Source organism: Cetorhinus maximus, chromosome 15, assembly GCF_964194155.1.
Source record: "Cetorhinus maximus chromosome 15, sCetMax3.hap1.1, whole genome shotgun sequence".
NCBI lineage: Eukaryota > Metazoa > Chordata > Chondrichthyes > Lamniformes > Cetorhinidae > Cetorhinus > Cetorhinus maximus.
The window spans coordinates 70429068-70444757 of record NC_135893.1 but is presented as its reverse complement, the minus strand read 5'-3'; the positions used below and the strand labels follow the sequence as shown (position 1 = coordinate 70444757).

The 15690-nt window shown below is 41.6% G+C and overlaps 1 protein-coding gene across 1 annotated transcript in view; it reads left to right on the top strand.

The window, feature by feature from the left end:
* Window positions 1-15690, top strand: part of arpc1b (actin related protein 2/3 complex, subunit 1B) — a 42512-nt gene that overhangs the window by 10788 nt on the left and 16034 nt on the right. Inside the window, exon 3 of the mRNA XM_078558609.1 lies at window positions 13805-13909. Coding sequence (XP_078414735.1) covers window positions 13805-13909 — 105 coding nt within the window. The remainder of the gene's footprint in view (window positions 1-13804; window positions 13910-15690) is intronic.

Genomic DNA, 15690 nt, shown 5'->3' with positions numbered 1-15690 from the left:
TGATGCAGCCAATTTGCACACACACAGCTCTCCTAAACAGCACTCTAATAACGACCAGATAACTTGTTTTTAGTAACATTGAGCGATAACTATTGGTCAGGACACTGAAGATAACTCCCTCCTTTTCTTCAAAATGGTGTCATGGGATCTTTTATGCCCACCTGAGGGAATAACGTGGCATTGGTTATTGCTTGTAAAAACCACTTCATTTGTTTATTTGTTGTGCGGATTATAACTGTGTCATTGCACCATTTCAAAATGACTCCAAACATCATTGGGGACCCAGTCATTTGTAAGATCTGTGTCAGTGGAGTTTCCTAATTGTTTCAAAACAGTAGCTAAATGTTGGAATGCAAAGATGTTAGAACAGTTCATTACTGTAACAGTGTTACTTTGCGTCAATCACTTGCCAAACCACTGGCTGTCCCCATCCCAGACTAAAGAAATCTGATGATATGAGTGAAGTAATCTCCAGAATAGCTCTCCTCCGTCTCCATAAACTTGAGCCTGTCCATTCTGTTCGTTCTGTTCATCCATTGCCCTGTGCTCACTGACCTACATTGGTTCCCAGCTGGTAACACCGTGTTTTTAAAAAAAAAAATTAATTCTTGCATTCGAATCCTTTCATTGAACTGCTCCTCCCAATCTCTGTAACCTCTTCCAACCCTAAAACCCTACGAGATCTATGTGCTTTTCCAATTCTGGTTTCTTGCACATTCCTGATTTTCATTGTTCCACCATTGGCAGCCAGGCTTTCAGCTGCCTAGGCTGTAAGTTCTGGAATTCCCTCCATTAACCTCTCCACCTTCTCTATCCCTCTCTCCCCCTTAAACCCCTTTAAACATAGTTTTTTGGACAAGCCTTTGCTCACCTACTCCTAATGCCTCCTTATGTGGATCTGTGCCAAATTTTGTTTGATAATCGCTCCCGTGAAGCACCTTGGGATGTGTTACTATATTAAAGGTGTGATACAAATGTAAATAGTGTTATTAGGTTCTGGCCAGAGGGGCGAGTACTCGTCTTCCGAGTACCCAACAATGGAAAGCCACGGTCAATTTTAATCTGTGGTGATCAGAAAATAAACTCAGTCTGACTGCTGGAAGGCCACCTGCAACTGATATGGAGGAATCTATGATGCCTGCTTATTTTCTTTTCTCTGGGCAGTTGTACTAGAACATGAACATAGCCAAACATGCAGCTGATTCCCCTTCAGAGGATATCAACCATGGTTCAATTGGTACCACTCTGGACTCATGAGTCAGAAGGCCATGTGTTCAACTCCCACTCTGACAACTCAATGTGAGAAGGAGCTGCATTGTTTCAGTTTTGAATGAGATGTTAAGTGAGGCCCCATCTGTTCTCTCAATTGGATGCCACAAGCCCCATGGCTGTACTTCAGAAGTTATATCCCTTAAACAACAACACTAAACTTATAGTCATTCATCTGATCCGAGGTATCTGCTCTCGTCTAATTCTGGCCTCTTGTGCATTCCCAATTTTAATTTCTCCACCATTGGCTGTGTCTTCAGTTGCCTGCACAAAAGCTCTAGAATACTCTCTACACCTCCTGGCTCTCTACTTCACTGTATGCCTTTAAAACACTCCTTAAAACCAAGCTTCTCACCGTCCAACCTAATACAGTATCTCATTATGTGGCTCAGTGTCACATTGGAGTGTTTCATTACATTAAAGTACACAAAAATACTGTACAAACATAAATTGTTGTTGTTGCATTGCTGTTTGTGAGACCCTTGCTGTGCCTGATTTTGGCTGCCATGCTTCCTATGTTACAACTGTGCCTATGGGTAAAAAATACTTCATTAGCTGCAAAGTGCAAGCCGTTCTCTCTCCACGGTTGCAGCCGTTCAGAGGATGTTGGGGAACTTCTGTTTCTGCAGAAACTGCAGGATGATGACATACAGCAGCCGGGGCCAAAGCTTGTGGCTGCCTGGTCAGGGTAGAGGAAATGGTAACCAGCTCCCTGCTAGCTTCAAGCACAGTTTTGTTTGCTGAGCTGAGTAAGAATTCTTTTTACTCTTTGTAATGCTGCATACAGAATGGAAAGGGTTTGGTGTGGCAGTGAGACAGCAACAAGCCCTATTATTAGTCCTTGATTTTAACATTCTCATCCTTGTTTTCAAATTACTCCTTGCCCTCTTCCAGCCCTGCAGTCCACTGAGACCTTAGCACACATCCAATTCTCACTTCTTGCACATCCCTGATTTTTGGTCACTCCACCATTGGCGGCCATGCCTGAACTACCTAGGCCCTAAGCTCTGAAATTCCCTCCTCTCCATTCCTTCCCTCTGCCTCTCTATTCATTTAAGACACTCCTTCAAAGCTACCTTTTGTTCAAACTTATGGTCAGCTGTCCTAATGTCTTCTCAAGGCTCAACATCAGACTTTGATAATGCACATATGAATATTTTACTAGGTTAAAGGTGCTATATAAATTCAAATTGCTGTTGTTATCCTCTACCAAAAGGATTGGAACTCAATGAGCAGAAGGAACTTTCTGGTAGCTCAGCTGAATGTGAGTGAAGGTAGAGGGTGTGGTGATGGAGAGGATCCATAAGGGTGATGCTCACTCCTATCTTCATCCAATGTCCACATAATCACACTTCTAGCTGGGGTCAATGGGAGGGCAATCAGGGGCAGGAACTCCGACTGACCTCGGTAAAACCAGACCAGGCTAAAGGCAATGGCTCTGATGCCTCTGGTAAATGTTGGTTAATTTAAGAAAAGAACTTGCATTTGTATAGTGCCTTTCGTTAATTTAGAATATCTCAAAAAAAAAACTTCATTTAGCTGTTAAGCCTTTTAAGTGTAGCCCCTGCTGTAACATAGGAAACGTGGCAAACAGCAAGCTTCCACAAACAGGAATGTGATCCTAATCAGATTATTCAGTGATGCTAGCTGATCCTCACACCTTCCTGCTCTATAAGGAGGTGTCAGCTGTGGCTCAGTTCATAGCACCCTCGCCTTTGAATCAGAGGGTTGTGAGTTCATGTCCCACTCCTGGAAACCAAGAACTGTGATTGTACTCGAAAGAGTTGCAATCTGTGACTGTTGATAACTCGAAAGAGTTTCCTGCTCTATAAGGCTCAACTACTCATTGTATTAGCCAGCTGAGCATTGAAGAAGCCTTAGTTTACTACTTCTCTGACTGAGTCAGTGGGAAAATCTCATGAATATTTGTGTAGATACTGGACTAATATGATTACTATATTTTAGTAACTTGTCAATTATTTCATTAATTTTTAATTTTTTTTTCCCCAGGAATCCAAAAATCTGGTTAAGTGGCAGAAACTACACCCATAATTTCATATTCCTTTAAAATCCCCTTTGTAAACTCTTTAATATTTTGAAACAGATAAATAATTAGGTGCACAGGGCACAAAAGGTGTTTGCAATAAAAGGCATTGCAGTGATTCATGCAGCCGGGAATACTGTTCAAAGAAAGGCTTTGTTTTGAGATTGCAAAACTTCAGTAGGAGGAGGAATATTAACTGTGTTGAGTCAAAGGGGCCTGTTTGGGAATTTCAATGTTTTTCTAAAAAACGTACTTTATTCTAGTGCTAATGCAGTTTGTTTTCTCTCTGAATTAGATGGTGTAGAACGTTTCAGAGATTTAGAATGTTAGAGCCATCACTGCATTTTATCATCAGTACACTTAGGTGTTAAGCTTAGTTCCGTTAGTAGTGGTTTTAATTCTAAGTCTAAAGTTTATCTGTTTAAGCCCATTTGAGAGATTTGAGCACATAATCTAAGGTGGCACTCCAGTGCAATACTGCTGTACTGTTGAGGTTCCCCCTCTATCAGGTGAGACGCTGTGTCAAAATCCTGGATCTCCCTCTCTACCAGCACTGTGGGTGTACCTACACCACAGGAACTCCAGCGGTTCAAGAAGGCAGCTCACCACCACCTTCTCAAGGGTAATTAGGGTTGGGCAATAAATGCTGGCCCAGCCAGTGAAGCTCACATCCCGTAAATTAATATGGTGGGGGTGGGGGGGGAGTTCTTGGCTTGGCTTAGCTTATCTGCTCTTCCAAGGTACTATTTTGAAAAAGAGTTGAGGAGTTCTTCCTAGCGCCCTGGCCAACATTTAACCTTTGTGCAAAGGTCAAACAGACTTGTTGTCCATAGGATCCTGCTGTGTGCAAATTAGCTTCTTTTGTTTCCCACATTAAAACAGTAACTGCATTTTAAAAGTGCTTCATTGGCAAGGCACTATATAAATACAGTTTTCTTTCTAAGCCAACATCCAATTATATTTTGGGCATTTCATATGTTGTAGGCCTCTTGTGTATTTTACCTCGATCCTCCAATTTGAACCATAGGTCACAACATTAGTGGGGGGTTGGTGGCATTGTGGTATTGTCGCTGAACTAGTATTCCAGAGACTAGGGCTTGAATCCCACTACAGCAGATGGTGAAATTTGAATTTAATAAGAAAAAAATCTGGAACTAAAAGTCTGATGATGACTATGAAACCATTGCCAATTGTCATTAAAAACCAACCTGGTTCGCTAATGTCCTTTAGGGAAGGAAATCTGTTGTCCTTACCTGCTCTGGCCTACATGAGGCTCCAAACCCACAGCAATGTGATTGACCCTTAAATGCCCTCTGAACAAGAGCAATTAGCAATAGGCAATAAATGCTGGCCTAGCATCCATGAACGAATGGGAAAAAAATGTCTTGCACTTGAGACCAATGAGGAAACAGTTGGCTATGATACTATCATGAAACCCAATTGCACAACATTGGCTAAATTAAAATGTACAGAATTCTTTTTTTTTAAATGTGGAAACAGCAAGGAAGTGGGACAAATTTGACACTATCAAAGAGCTGGCATAGTCATGATGGGCTGAAGGGCCTCCTTTTGTGCTGTATGACTCTCAGATTTTAGCAGCCCCTGGTAAATGCCTGTGGTGAATGTTTTTTAGTTAATTTAAGATGAAAAGAACTTGTATCTGTATAGTGCCTTACATGACTTCAGAATGTCTCAAAAGGCTTAGCGGCCAAATGAAGAATTTTTTGAAGTGTAGTCACTGCTGTAACATAGGAAATGCGCAGCGCACAGTGGGCTAGGAAGCAAGAAGGGGGCTGTGTCAGAAGGGCTCTCCAATACAGTCCCTGCGCAAGGCCATTTTCCCAGAGGCAGGAGTAGCAGCTTGGGTGCCCACCAACTGGAGTCTAGCTGCCAATTTAGATAATTAAAGGGTAAATTGACAGTCATTTTCCCAGGCTGCTGGCAAATAGAGCAACCCCTCCCTGATGTATGGGGAGGCCGCCAGCTGCATAGCTCTCCTCCTGGTGGTAGGCTTTCGCATCCCGAGACTCCACCGTCCGAGGAGGGAGGCCCCAGTGACAATGGCAGCACTCGCAGCCCTGACGCTGGCGCTGGAGAGGTTTCACCAGGGGCCTGCCTGCCTGCCTGCCTGCCTGGCCCCAGCACAGGGGCATTTTTTTTTTTTACTTTCTTTTCCAAGGATGCCTCAAAATGGAGATGCCCTTCTGGTCTCGTTGAAGCATCAGTAGCGGCCACCTCCATCAGTGATGGTGCTGAGGCTCCCCAGCTGCCAGCCCTCTGGGCCTGCAGCATGGAGTGCCAGCCCTCCATTGTTAATTGGGCAGAGGGCCGGGAGCTTTGTAATCGGCTTCCTGCAGGAAGATTACCACCGCCATGACAGTGGCCACCAGAACAGGTTCAGGGACCCATGTACAGTCCCAACAAGAGGACTCTCCCTATTTTGCCAAAAGGTTGCGTTTGCTGCCAGTGCCATGCATTCTTTGTCATACTGTTTTACCCCATGACATCATTGCGAGCAACGGAGTAAGCAGCAGCCAGGAAATTCACTCAAACTAAAGTTTCATAACAGCCTTTGTGTTGTCATGATTATTTTAACTTCAGACTGACACTTCTGAGTAGTCTTCTCATGTTTGGTAACGATTCAAATGCTACGCATATTTCAAATATTCTCTCTGTGGGGGATCCAGAAAAGAAAATAAAGAATCTGATGTTTTGGCGGTTAAAAATAATCAGTGGTTATTCTTTCCTCTTCGTTCAGACAGTTGAATTCTGTTTACTAATTGTTGCTCTTTGGATTATGCATTAATGTTCCTTCAAACTTTGCACATGATTGCTGTGTGAAAATTTAACTCGCACTTTCCATAACATTATGAAGACAGAACAAGGAAAGACAAAGTACAGTTTAGTAAGGTATCACTGGACAGAAGGAATGTGGTGGTTTTAATAAGAAACAAGATGAGGAGGGGGAGCAAAACGTTCAGGTGAAGCTCAGTTTTTATGAACCACATTAACGTTTGAAATCCCCTGCGTTCAGCTCCACATAGATTTCGCAAGTGGGGATGTTTGACATATAGTTGAGAGTGTGAAGGTAAGGTGCTCTGTCACAATGCACTCTTGCTAAAACTATACAATTATGCACTGCAAAACTGTGCAATAGAGGCCAGCATGCACCTTCCAAGTTAAACTGTAATTTTTTAATTCATTTACTGCAGAATCTGAGTAAGATCCAGCCAGTGTAGATGGGTATCAGCAGCCATCTTGTGTTGGCAGGAGACAGGCCAGGATTTTCCTGACACTATGATTCTAGCCTCTGCTGTCCTGCCTAACAGATTATTTCAAAGATTTAATACGTTTTTGAGTTTTTAAAAAAAATGCTTTCTCTGCATTAACAGTGGCAAAAAAGTCCCTATGGTAGTTTATTCAAATGAATTAATCCATAATTGAGTTGCCAGCAAAATAGCAGGTCATCTGAAAATAATGTTGATTTCTGCCAACATGGTGTTTGAAATTCTCAGGGCCCTGGCGATAGTTCTGGTCCATAACCTCAAGCAAATTGTATTCTGGCAGCCACACCCTCCTTTAGTTTCTTTATGATTAAAACTTCTCTCAACAACCTCACTCATTGCTTTCATCTTTGGTCAAGATCGAGTTCCTGCTTCAGTGCTGAAGCAAGTTGTCCTTATTTGGAAATAAGATTGACTTCCAGTTCTCTTTCCTATAGCTAACTCATTGTTTGCAATTACAGTATGCCACGTCTTTGTTCTATAATGACTGACTTGGTGTGACACACTAAACGGATATTAGAAGGTAAATAACACAGCATCTGTATCTCTTTCTTGTACTGAAGCTCTGTGGGGACTAAAATACACCCAGGCCATTAACTAGAAACAACCAGAAGCATTCACATCATAAGTCCATGGTGTTTGACAACAACAGAAATCAGGCAGTCAGACTAGTCATGTTTTCACCTCCAGAACAGATTTTTTTAACAAAATGATAATAGGCTTCGATTTGATATAATTCAGTATCCACATTACTAGATTAAATTGACAAAAAATAAAGGCAATGATGCTCGGAATCAGAAGTGCAAATGAGGAAGCCATTCATTTTACCTAGTTCTTCTTTCCATAGGGATCTATAGTCCCCTCATCACGCCATTTAATCCTCACTTGAATTATTCCGGAGTTTTTGTCTCTAATACCCAACCCAGAAGGCCACTCTACATGAAGTGTTTCATGAAATTAGTCCTGAATTTCCCTTTATCAGTTTGTAGCTATGCACATGCAGTGTGGTTTAACTTAAAATGGCAGAGGTCACAATTTTAATCCCAAACAGGTTACCGGTGGGAAAGGGCAAGTGTGAAACGCGCAACTCTGGCCTCACTAACTGACTTCACAGGTCTGTTGTTATAACTCCCAGCTCTCTATTTAAAAGCTACTGGCCCATTTCCTGGCTGGCAGAGATGAGCAGAACAGGCAGGCCTTGGCCAGCTTCCAGCTGAGTGATGGGGTGGGGTCTTATGGCGGGTCTGAAGAGACAGGAGGCCGAGGACTTTCCTTGTCAGGAGCAGAGGATCCCTGCTGGCAACACAATGGAAAGTTTTACATTTGCCCTGGAAGATTGACTTTTCTGTCTGCAGAGGTTTCCTATCTCAGGACCCAGTTAAAATATAGTTGGAGTTATATTTGCACCAATTGTTGAAGCCTCCACCTGTTTTAAATGGGCACCACATTCCTCTGCAGGTTAAAATTGAAAATGGGGCAGAGGGTCTGATTCTTGGCAGGTGAGTAAATGGCTCATTTTTTAACCACCAGCCAGTTACTGCTAGACAAATAGGGTTAAAACCAATACCATTTTCTTAGTTGACCCTTTCTATTTTGGTATTGTACCTATCACAGTGAGATCCCATTTAATTCCCCTCCTTTCAAAGTTGAGAGCCAATGCTTTTCTTCATAACCCAATCCGCTGATTTGGGCTCAGTCACACTGTTTGCCTCCAAGGCCTTGAATGTTTTCTTTGTAAATTGGAAAACGGAACTTGAGGTGGAAATACACTCCAGTCATTTCATAGAATAGAAATGTCAGTTCAGGGCATGATTTGGTTCATAACTACTGTATTTGGACTGAAATTCTTTCACCATGGCCCTTTGCCAAGTTAGCATTCACAGGACCTAGATTTGGCTAATGTTGGCGCCTGTTATAAATGCTAACTGTTCTTGTCTTGGCAAGTTTGTAGAACGTCCGGTGTTCTTAATGCTGCAAAGACTGACCTTGTGCATTCTACTAAATGTACAGGTCAGATTCAAACCGGACATGCAACAACAGCTTGCATTCATTGGGCGCCTTTCAGTTGGAAGAAAACATTCTCGAACCTTTGAGCGAAGAGGAGGAAAGAAATACAGCGGGTATGGGCATGGACAGGAGGTAGAGGAACAGAGAATTGAAAGGCATGGGCAGGAGGTAGAGGAACAGAGAATTGAAAGGCATGGGCAGGAGGTAAAGGAATTAAAGGAGGATTTTTCAAAAGCAGCGAGAGAAGTAACAGGTGGGGCAGGGTGGGCCAGGGGAAGGACCTGGGTAGAGAACTCCAGTGGGAAGGAGCGCAATGGTTGAACAAGTGATGGTGGGGCAGAAAAAGAGGGGAAACCTGGTGAGAAGAGGAGCAGGGAGTGCATGTGGAGACATGGGAGCTGGTCACTTAGGTCAGATAAGGCAAAACTTCAGCTTGGAAAACAAGGACAAGAATTCTGAAATCAATACATTGCGGCAAAGCGAATAGGTGGAGTTAATGTCAGAGGAGTGAAGAATGAATGAGAATGTGACATAGATAGTGTTTTAGGTCATGAATGTCTCTTTTGTTTGTATAGGTCCAGTGTTAAATAGGATACTACTATATTAAAACTCAGTATTGATATTTATAACTGGTTAATGCAATCACTATCCTTTTTGTTACATTTACAAACTTCACTATTGTGTTTTACAAATCTCCGTCACTTTTTTCTCCTCCTCTCTCCTAAAAAGAGTGTAACATTCTTTGGCTTCTCCTGCCTTCCATACCAATGGCCAAAATGGCTGTTCTACATGAGAGTCCTGACCGTAAGTGATGGGGGTCACAGGTTAGGCAGTTAAGAGTGGCAACCCTCCTTAAAATCAAGGAGGGCAGCTGTCAGTGTAGTGCCATCATTGCCACTCAGCTTCATACCAGTTAAACAGGGGAACGAACTATGTGGATGGCACACAAGTGTATCAACACTGTAAAAGGGAAAATTTGGGTTAAGATTTCTGGGTTAGGCGCTTTGTCAAAAGCTAGGATTCTCCTGATGTTTGTGGCTGTCACAGGTCAGTCATTGGAAAGGCTATGATTTCCACCAATCCAAATTGTTCTTGCTCAAAATTACAAATTTGTAAAAAAAAATGTTGTGAGCATTTGAAGGATACATTTAAATTTAAATTTTGAGCTCCCTGTGTTAACCCCAAGCAGTAATAAATGCATAAAATGCAATTTGCATTGTGCCACAATGAATTTGTAGGACAGTTGTCACAGTTCCCATAGAGAAGACTTTTACTGCAATAAATGCTAAAAGCAACATTTGCCTACAAAAATAGTGTTTAGTCACTTGTACTGTCAACTACTGAAAAGTTTCCTCACTTAACTTTTAAAATGGCCGAAAATCCTCCCACCACAGTTATATGTTGTGCTGTCCCTTAAGTTGACATTTTATTCTCCAGGAACCAGTTCCAAGTTTCTCAGCCCCCAAGGACTTGCTTCATTTTTCCTCTCCCAGCTGGGTAGCTTCGAAAGCCAAAACTGACTTGCATTGTGAACTTTACACTGGAAATTCCATCCCTCTAGGCCAAGCTAGGCAAATCTTCCAGCCTTGTTTAAGTCCTCACGAGCTTGGTCTTTTCAACCTGAGCATGAGCTCTGTGTGACGAACAATAGAGTCAGCATTTTCCCTACTTCAAGTGCAAGACTAGCTGTTTCTCTCTCTCTTTCAGATTCTTGCAAACTGATTTCTGACCGATTATCAGGGATATTTTAGAAAACCTGTAACCTGATACTATAATGGCTTTCTATGGACTTTTCTCTTCCCACAGCTTGTCTCCATGGCAAAGTGATCACATGGGCCGTATATCCAAGTTAAAATGCTGCTTAACCATCCTCTAGACCCCCAACTCTCTTCTATCTTGGAATTACAGACAGTTCAATGTATAACCATTTATAAAACCTGACATTCCTAATGCTCCCTATGAGACTTCAAGACTAACCGGATCAGTCAGCACAACTGCTCTTACTGTTGTCTACAGGTGTGAACATTTTGCACCTTCTTCCGCTTTAACGTTTAACAATCCAGCCATATAGGCTTGTTGTCGGGCAGTATTCAGAGCAGGTCACATGTCTCTCCTCATTCCTCCATTTTATCTAAAATTAAAGAGACTGTCTGAAAACACAACAATCTGATACACCTCATATTTGTAATACTTTGTCAGCATTTTAGTCTAGAAGGGATGGGAGGGGTTGTTTTTATATCAGTTTTGCACTGGTGTTGCTTAACAAATAAGGGATTTAATAAATAAGGAATCCATGAATAACTCTTGTGGATTTCTTCTGTTTCTGTGTAATCACAGCTATGGAATTTGCCAATTTCCCCTCCTCCCCTCTGTTGCCATAAACATTAACTCTTTGCCATGGTATGGGACTGTGCCATGTGTGAACTCTTGAGTGTCTTGTTTAAGTAGCCAATCTTCAAGTGAACCTTGGCAATGGATGTTGACCAGCTCTTCAACCACAACTGTCCTCACCTGGTGTTATCTGAACAAACAGAAATGGCAACAGGGAAAAACGTCCTGGAGCATACGCTCCCACCACCTCCACCTGCACCGCCCCCCCCATTCTCCCCCACCTCCAATCGCAACTTCCGCAGACAGTTAACCCCTGGGAGGGGCAGAAAAAGCAAGAAAACCCCAGAACAAAGAAGGAAAAATACACGGAAAATTCCTCTCCAACAGCCACAGTTTCACTTCCTTTCCAGCGCGTGTCACTGGAAAGTGATTGGATATGAAAGCTGTGGCTGATTTTTTTTTTCACTAACCCAAGGGCACTGAGGCCAGTGTTGCACCCCAGCACTGCCCTGTCTTGGGTCAGTTTTATTTTCAGAAAAATTTATGTAAAAATATAACACTCGAGCACCGCAGAAATCACAGGCTTTTCTCGCTTGTAAGGTATTGCTATAAATATTTGGAAATCCTGGAAACTATATATTTTTTTAAACAGTCCCTTTTATGATCTGTAGAATAAAGTGAAGCACAGCACTTTTAACCCCAATATTCCAAATGAATTTCTCTAATTTTTAAATATGCTTTGGGATGTTTACAATCAAATATATCAACAAAGTCGCATCTTGCCCTGGTGGTAAACATGGAGGATGTTGAACTTGGCTGTTGGTCACCTCTGATCCTATCCCATGCATGAATTAGAAGGTCCTTAAATAGCCACTTGGTAGTACAGAATTTGAATATTGCTGAAAAGAGAGACATGTCGCTGAAGCTTTTCATCTTGCACTCATCAGGACAAATGCAAGAATGCCAAATTTCAAACGATCACAATTTATACTACAGGAGAAAAGGGGGCTGACTGAATGCAAAATGAACCACTTCGATAACCCATCTTCACTTTTTAGCAAGATCCTTGAATATTCAAACACCCAGAGTCCCACTTGGGAGGAGATGATAAACAAAACATCTTTTTGGGTAATGCAGTTTACTCTGAATCTAGATATCCATGGATAGATGTTCCTTAAAAGATACTTCACAAAGTTTGTAAACAGTGTGGTGCCTAACGGTGACCTCATTGCCAGCAGAATTCTTTGATGTTTAATAACAAATTTGTTATATGCGCAGTGACGTAAACAGACCCTCACAACCAAGGTGATGAACATTTTGGGAACCAGCACCCTAAACCCTCAATATAGGGACAACACCCCTTTAAAACAACTGCTTTTATTTGCAGTTTGAGAATGATTTTATGAAGCATGTAAAATGCTTCACGCGCTATCGACCAAAAGGTCATGCTTGCATTATTTAACACCTGCTCCTTTAGCATCCTTGGCAATGGATGCTAACCACATTTAGGCCATCTTTCATGTAAAATCATACTCTACAAGTGTAGCGAATGGACTGCACCGCACATTTGTGTCTTTAAATTCTGGAAATCGCTGCCATGCCAGTGAAAAGGTTAACCCTAAATTGTGTGCTCCAGCATTAAAATATCAAGTGACAGCTTTTATGGGTGTGAAGTCTTATCTATATGTGCTAGGCACAGGGGACTGAACAGCAGGAAGTCCAGCACAGAAAACCTACATCCCTTGGCTAAGAGTTAAGGGCAGGGAATTCCTCTTTTAGCCAAAAGTGGGAGAATGTCTGATTTCCTGAGTAGTTAATGGTCCATTAATGATGTTGAATAAACACAGACCGTTGAAACATATGATTTGTTTAGCCTTTCATTAATGACTGAGAGACCATTTGTCCTTCGAAGGGAATTTTACCCGTAACCCTTTCCCACCCTCTTTTGAGTCCCAAGTCTCACTTGCTCCTGCTGTAGAATATCTATCTAATGGCCAGGATTTTCTAAGAAATACACAGTATTTCATTGCACGTGTGTAGTTTATTAGGGGCACTGAAAAAAGCCGAGCAAACTGGTTGAAATTTTTGAAACGGCACCAGTGTAGGGTTGCTGTCCCTCCAATTTTGACATGGAAAGCTTTCTGGAATAAAAAAAGTAATCCCCCAGCACTGCTGCAGTTAACACCGGAGAGAAGCCATTGGGGAATTGTTAGGTTTTCACCTTCATTTGAACACCATTTATTCGCTAATTGTATAATATTGCAGACGGAGGGAAAAGGGTTTTTGATGGGATGGAACAGTTGAAGGTGGGAGATCACATGATGAAACCTCCAATATTCCAGCCAGAGGTGGCAGCCCAGACACAGATAATAGTTGTTTTTCTCCCCCCCCTTGAGTACTCCCCCCTGTGTTTTGATCCATTTACCATTTTGTTGTTTTGATTTTTTTTCCCGGTTCCTTGCCTAGATCTACATAGCATAGTAAAATAAACAAAACAAGATCTGAAATCGTGCAGCTCCACCAGTACCCCCCCCATTCTTACCAAACTCCATCCCCATTCCCACTGTTAAGGACATTGCACTCAACAAGCCAATTCCATTTTGAAAGATTAAGCATTCGGCTACCTTCTTACCATGTCCCTCAAACATCTCCAAGAATGGATTTAATTACCTCCTGAACCCAAGATGCCAACTCCTTCTATGGCTTTCTCTGCCAACTTGTTCCCCTTGTGTAAAAACAACTCCCTTCTCACCCTTAGCTTCCAGGTTTTTCAATAGTTTCCACGTATATTTGAACTCTTTACATAAGGGTTCCTGATTTGTTATTTTGGCCTTGTCTCGTAGTTTACATTTTCTAATTGTTTCCTCAGAAATTGCTATTTGCCCCAACAACCATGAGGTCCACATTTACAAGAAAGAAGGCTCCAAGTGGAGCAGAATTCACGAGCTGAAGGAGCATAGTGGACATGTGACAGGTGAGACACCGTACATCACTCTGTATGACAACTTGTGCAAGACATCAGTGGTCATACACATTCCCTGTGTTCAGGACAGACACACACCTTAATGGTTCGTCAATGAAGAAGTCTCATCACAAGGCAGCCGATTTCATAATAACAGTTGTTTGTAGTACAGAATTTGAATATTGCTAAAAAGAGAGACATGTTGCTGAAGCTTTTCCTCTTGCACTCATCAGAAAAATGCAAGACTGCCAAATTTCAAACGATCACAACAAATTGTAGCACATGAGAAAAATGTGCTGGTTAGTTTGCAAGTCAACTCTAGCTGAGGTGTTACCATGGAGAAAGCAACAGGGAGCTTGGGAATTGGCTTCCCAAGCTCCCAGGTAACTTTAATGGAAAAAAAAGCACAAGGCTCGAACATATTCTCCTGCAAACAAAAGGAGTATGTTCAAGCCTTGTGCCTTTTTTGAATTACCTGGGAGCTTGGGGAGCCAATATTTCCTTGTAGCAACACCTCTTCCAATCAGAGTCATCTTGCAAACCAATCAGCACCCTTTTCTCCTGTAGTACAAATTGTTGTGATCATTTGAAATTTGGCATTTTTGTGTTTGTCTTGGTGAGTGCAGGAACTAAAACTTTGGCAACATGTCTCTCTTTTCAGTAATATTTATTTCCAAAGTAGATGGATTTCTTGAAGCTGCAATGAATCTAAAATAAATTATAGTATCGTGGTGTTAGCAAATAAGGAAGGAAGAACATTACGTTTGTATGGAGCTCTACACAACCTCAGGATGCCCCAAAGTTCTTCCAAATTAAATCATTGGCTTTGAAGTGTAATCATTGTTGTAATATTGGAAATTTAGCAAAGACTAAAATAATAAATAAAAAAATAATAATGACCTTAAACCTGTCAGTGTCCACAGAGGATTCTGCCCAATAGTTATACCTTCTCCAAGTTCTAGTTTTCCTTCAGCGTTTTTAAATTGTTACTGCCTTACTGCATGCACAGCTAACCGGTTTACTCCATTACACAAGTATACTGCAGTATAATCTATATTGTACACTCCAACCTAGAACATACATAGCAGAGATATTCAAGTATGACATACAAAGTATATGCAGGTATAACATATGCACAAAATACTTCTGTATAACACACAAACATGCCACATTCTAGCATGGCATGCAAGCATGTGTGAGTGCAACATATCCACAGTCTACTTCTATATGGGCTACTTATGACAGGAATGCATGCTGCACATTCCACTAAGTAATATGTATATATATACACACACACACACACAACTCCATTATAAGATATGGGATATTCCATACTACATATGGAATATACAAAATAAAATTATTACAATGCAGAACAATATAATGTTCAAGACTGGGATTTGCTAATAGTTGCTGTATTATAATTCAAACACTTGAGTAAACTGTAAAATAGAAATGCCTAATAACCTGTTATGAGCCAAGTAGTGTCAGAGCAGCTCAGCTACATCTTCGCTGTACACAACCTGCTTGGGTGCTCAGGATTTCATAGGATTGTATAGAGCTTATAGCACAAAAACCAGGCCATTTGACCCAAATGTCTGTGCTTGTGTTTATGTTCCCCACAAGCTTCCTCCTACGCTTTACATCAAACCTGATCAATGTATCCATATATTCCTTTCCCTCTTGTGCTGTTATCGAGAGTCCCCTTAAATGCTTCTATGCTATTCCCGTCAGCTTCTAGTGAGTTCCATGTTCTCGCCACTCTCTGGGTAAAGAATTTTCTGTTCAATTTT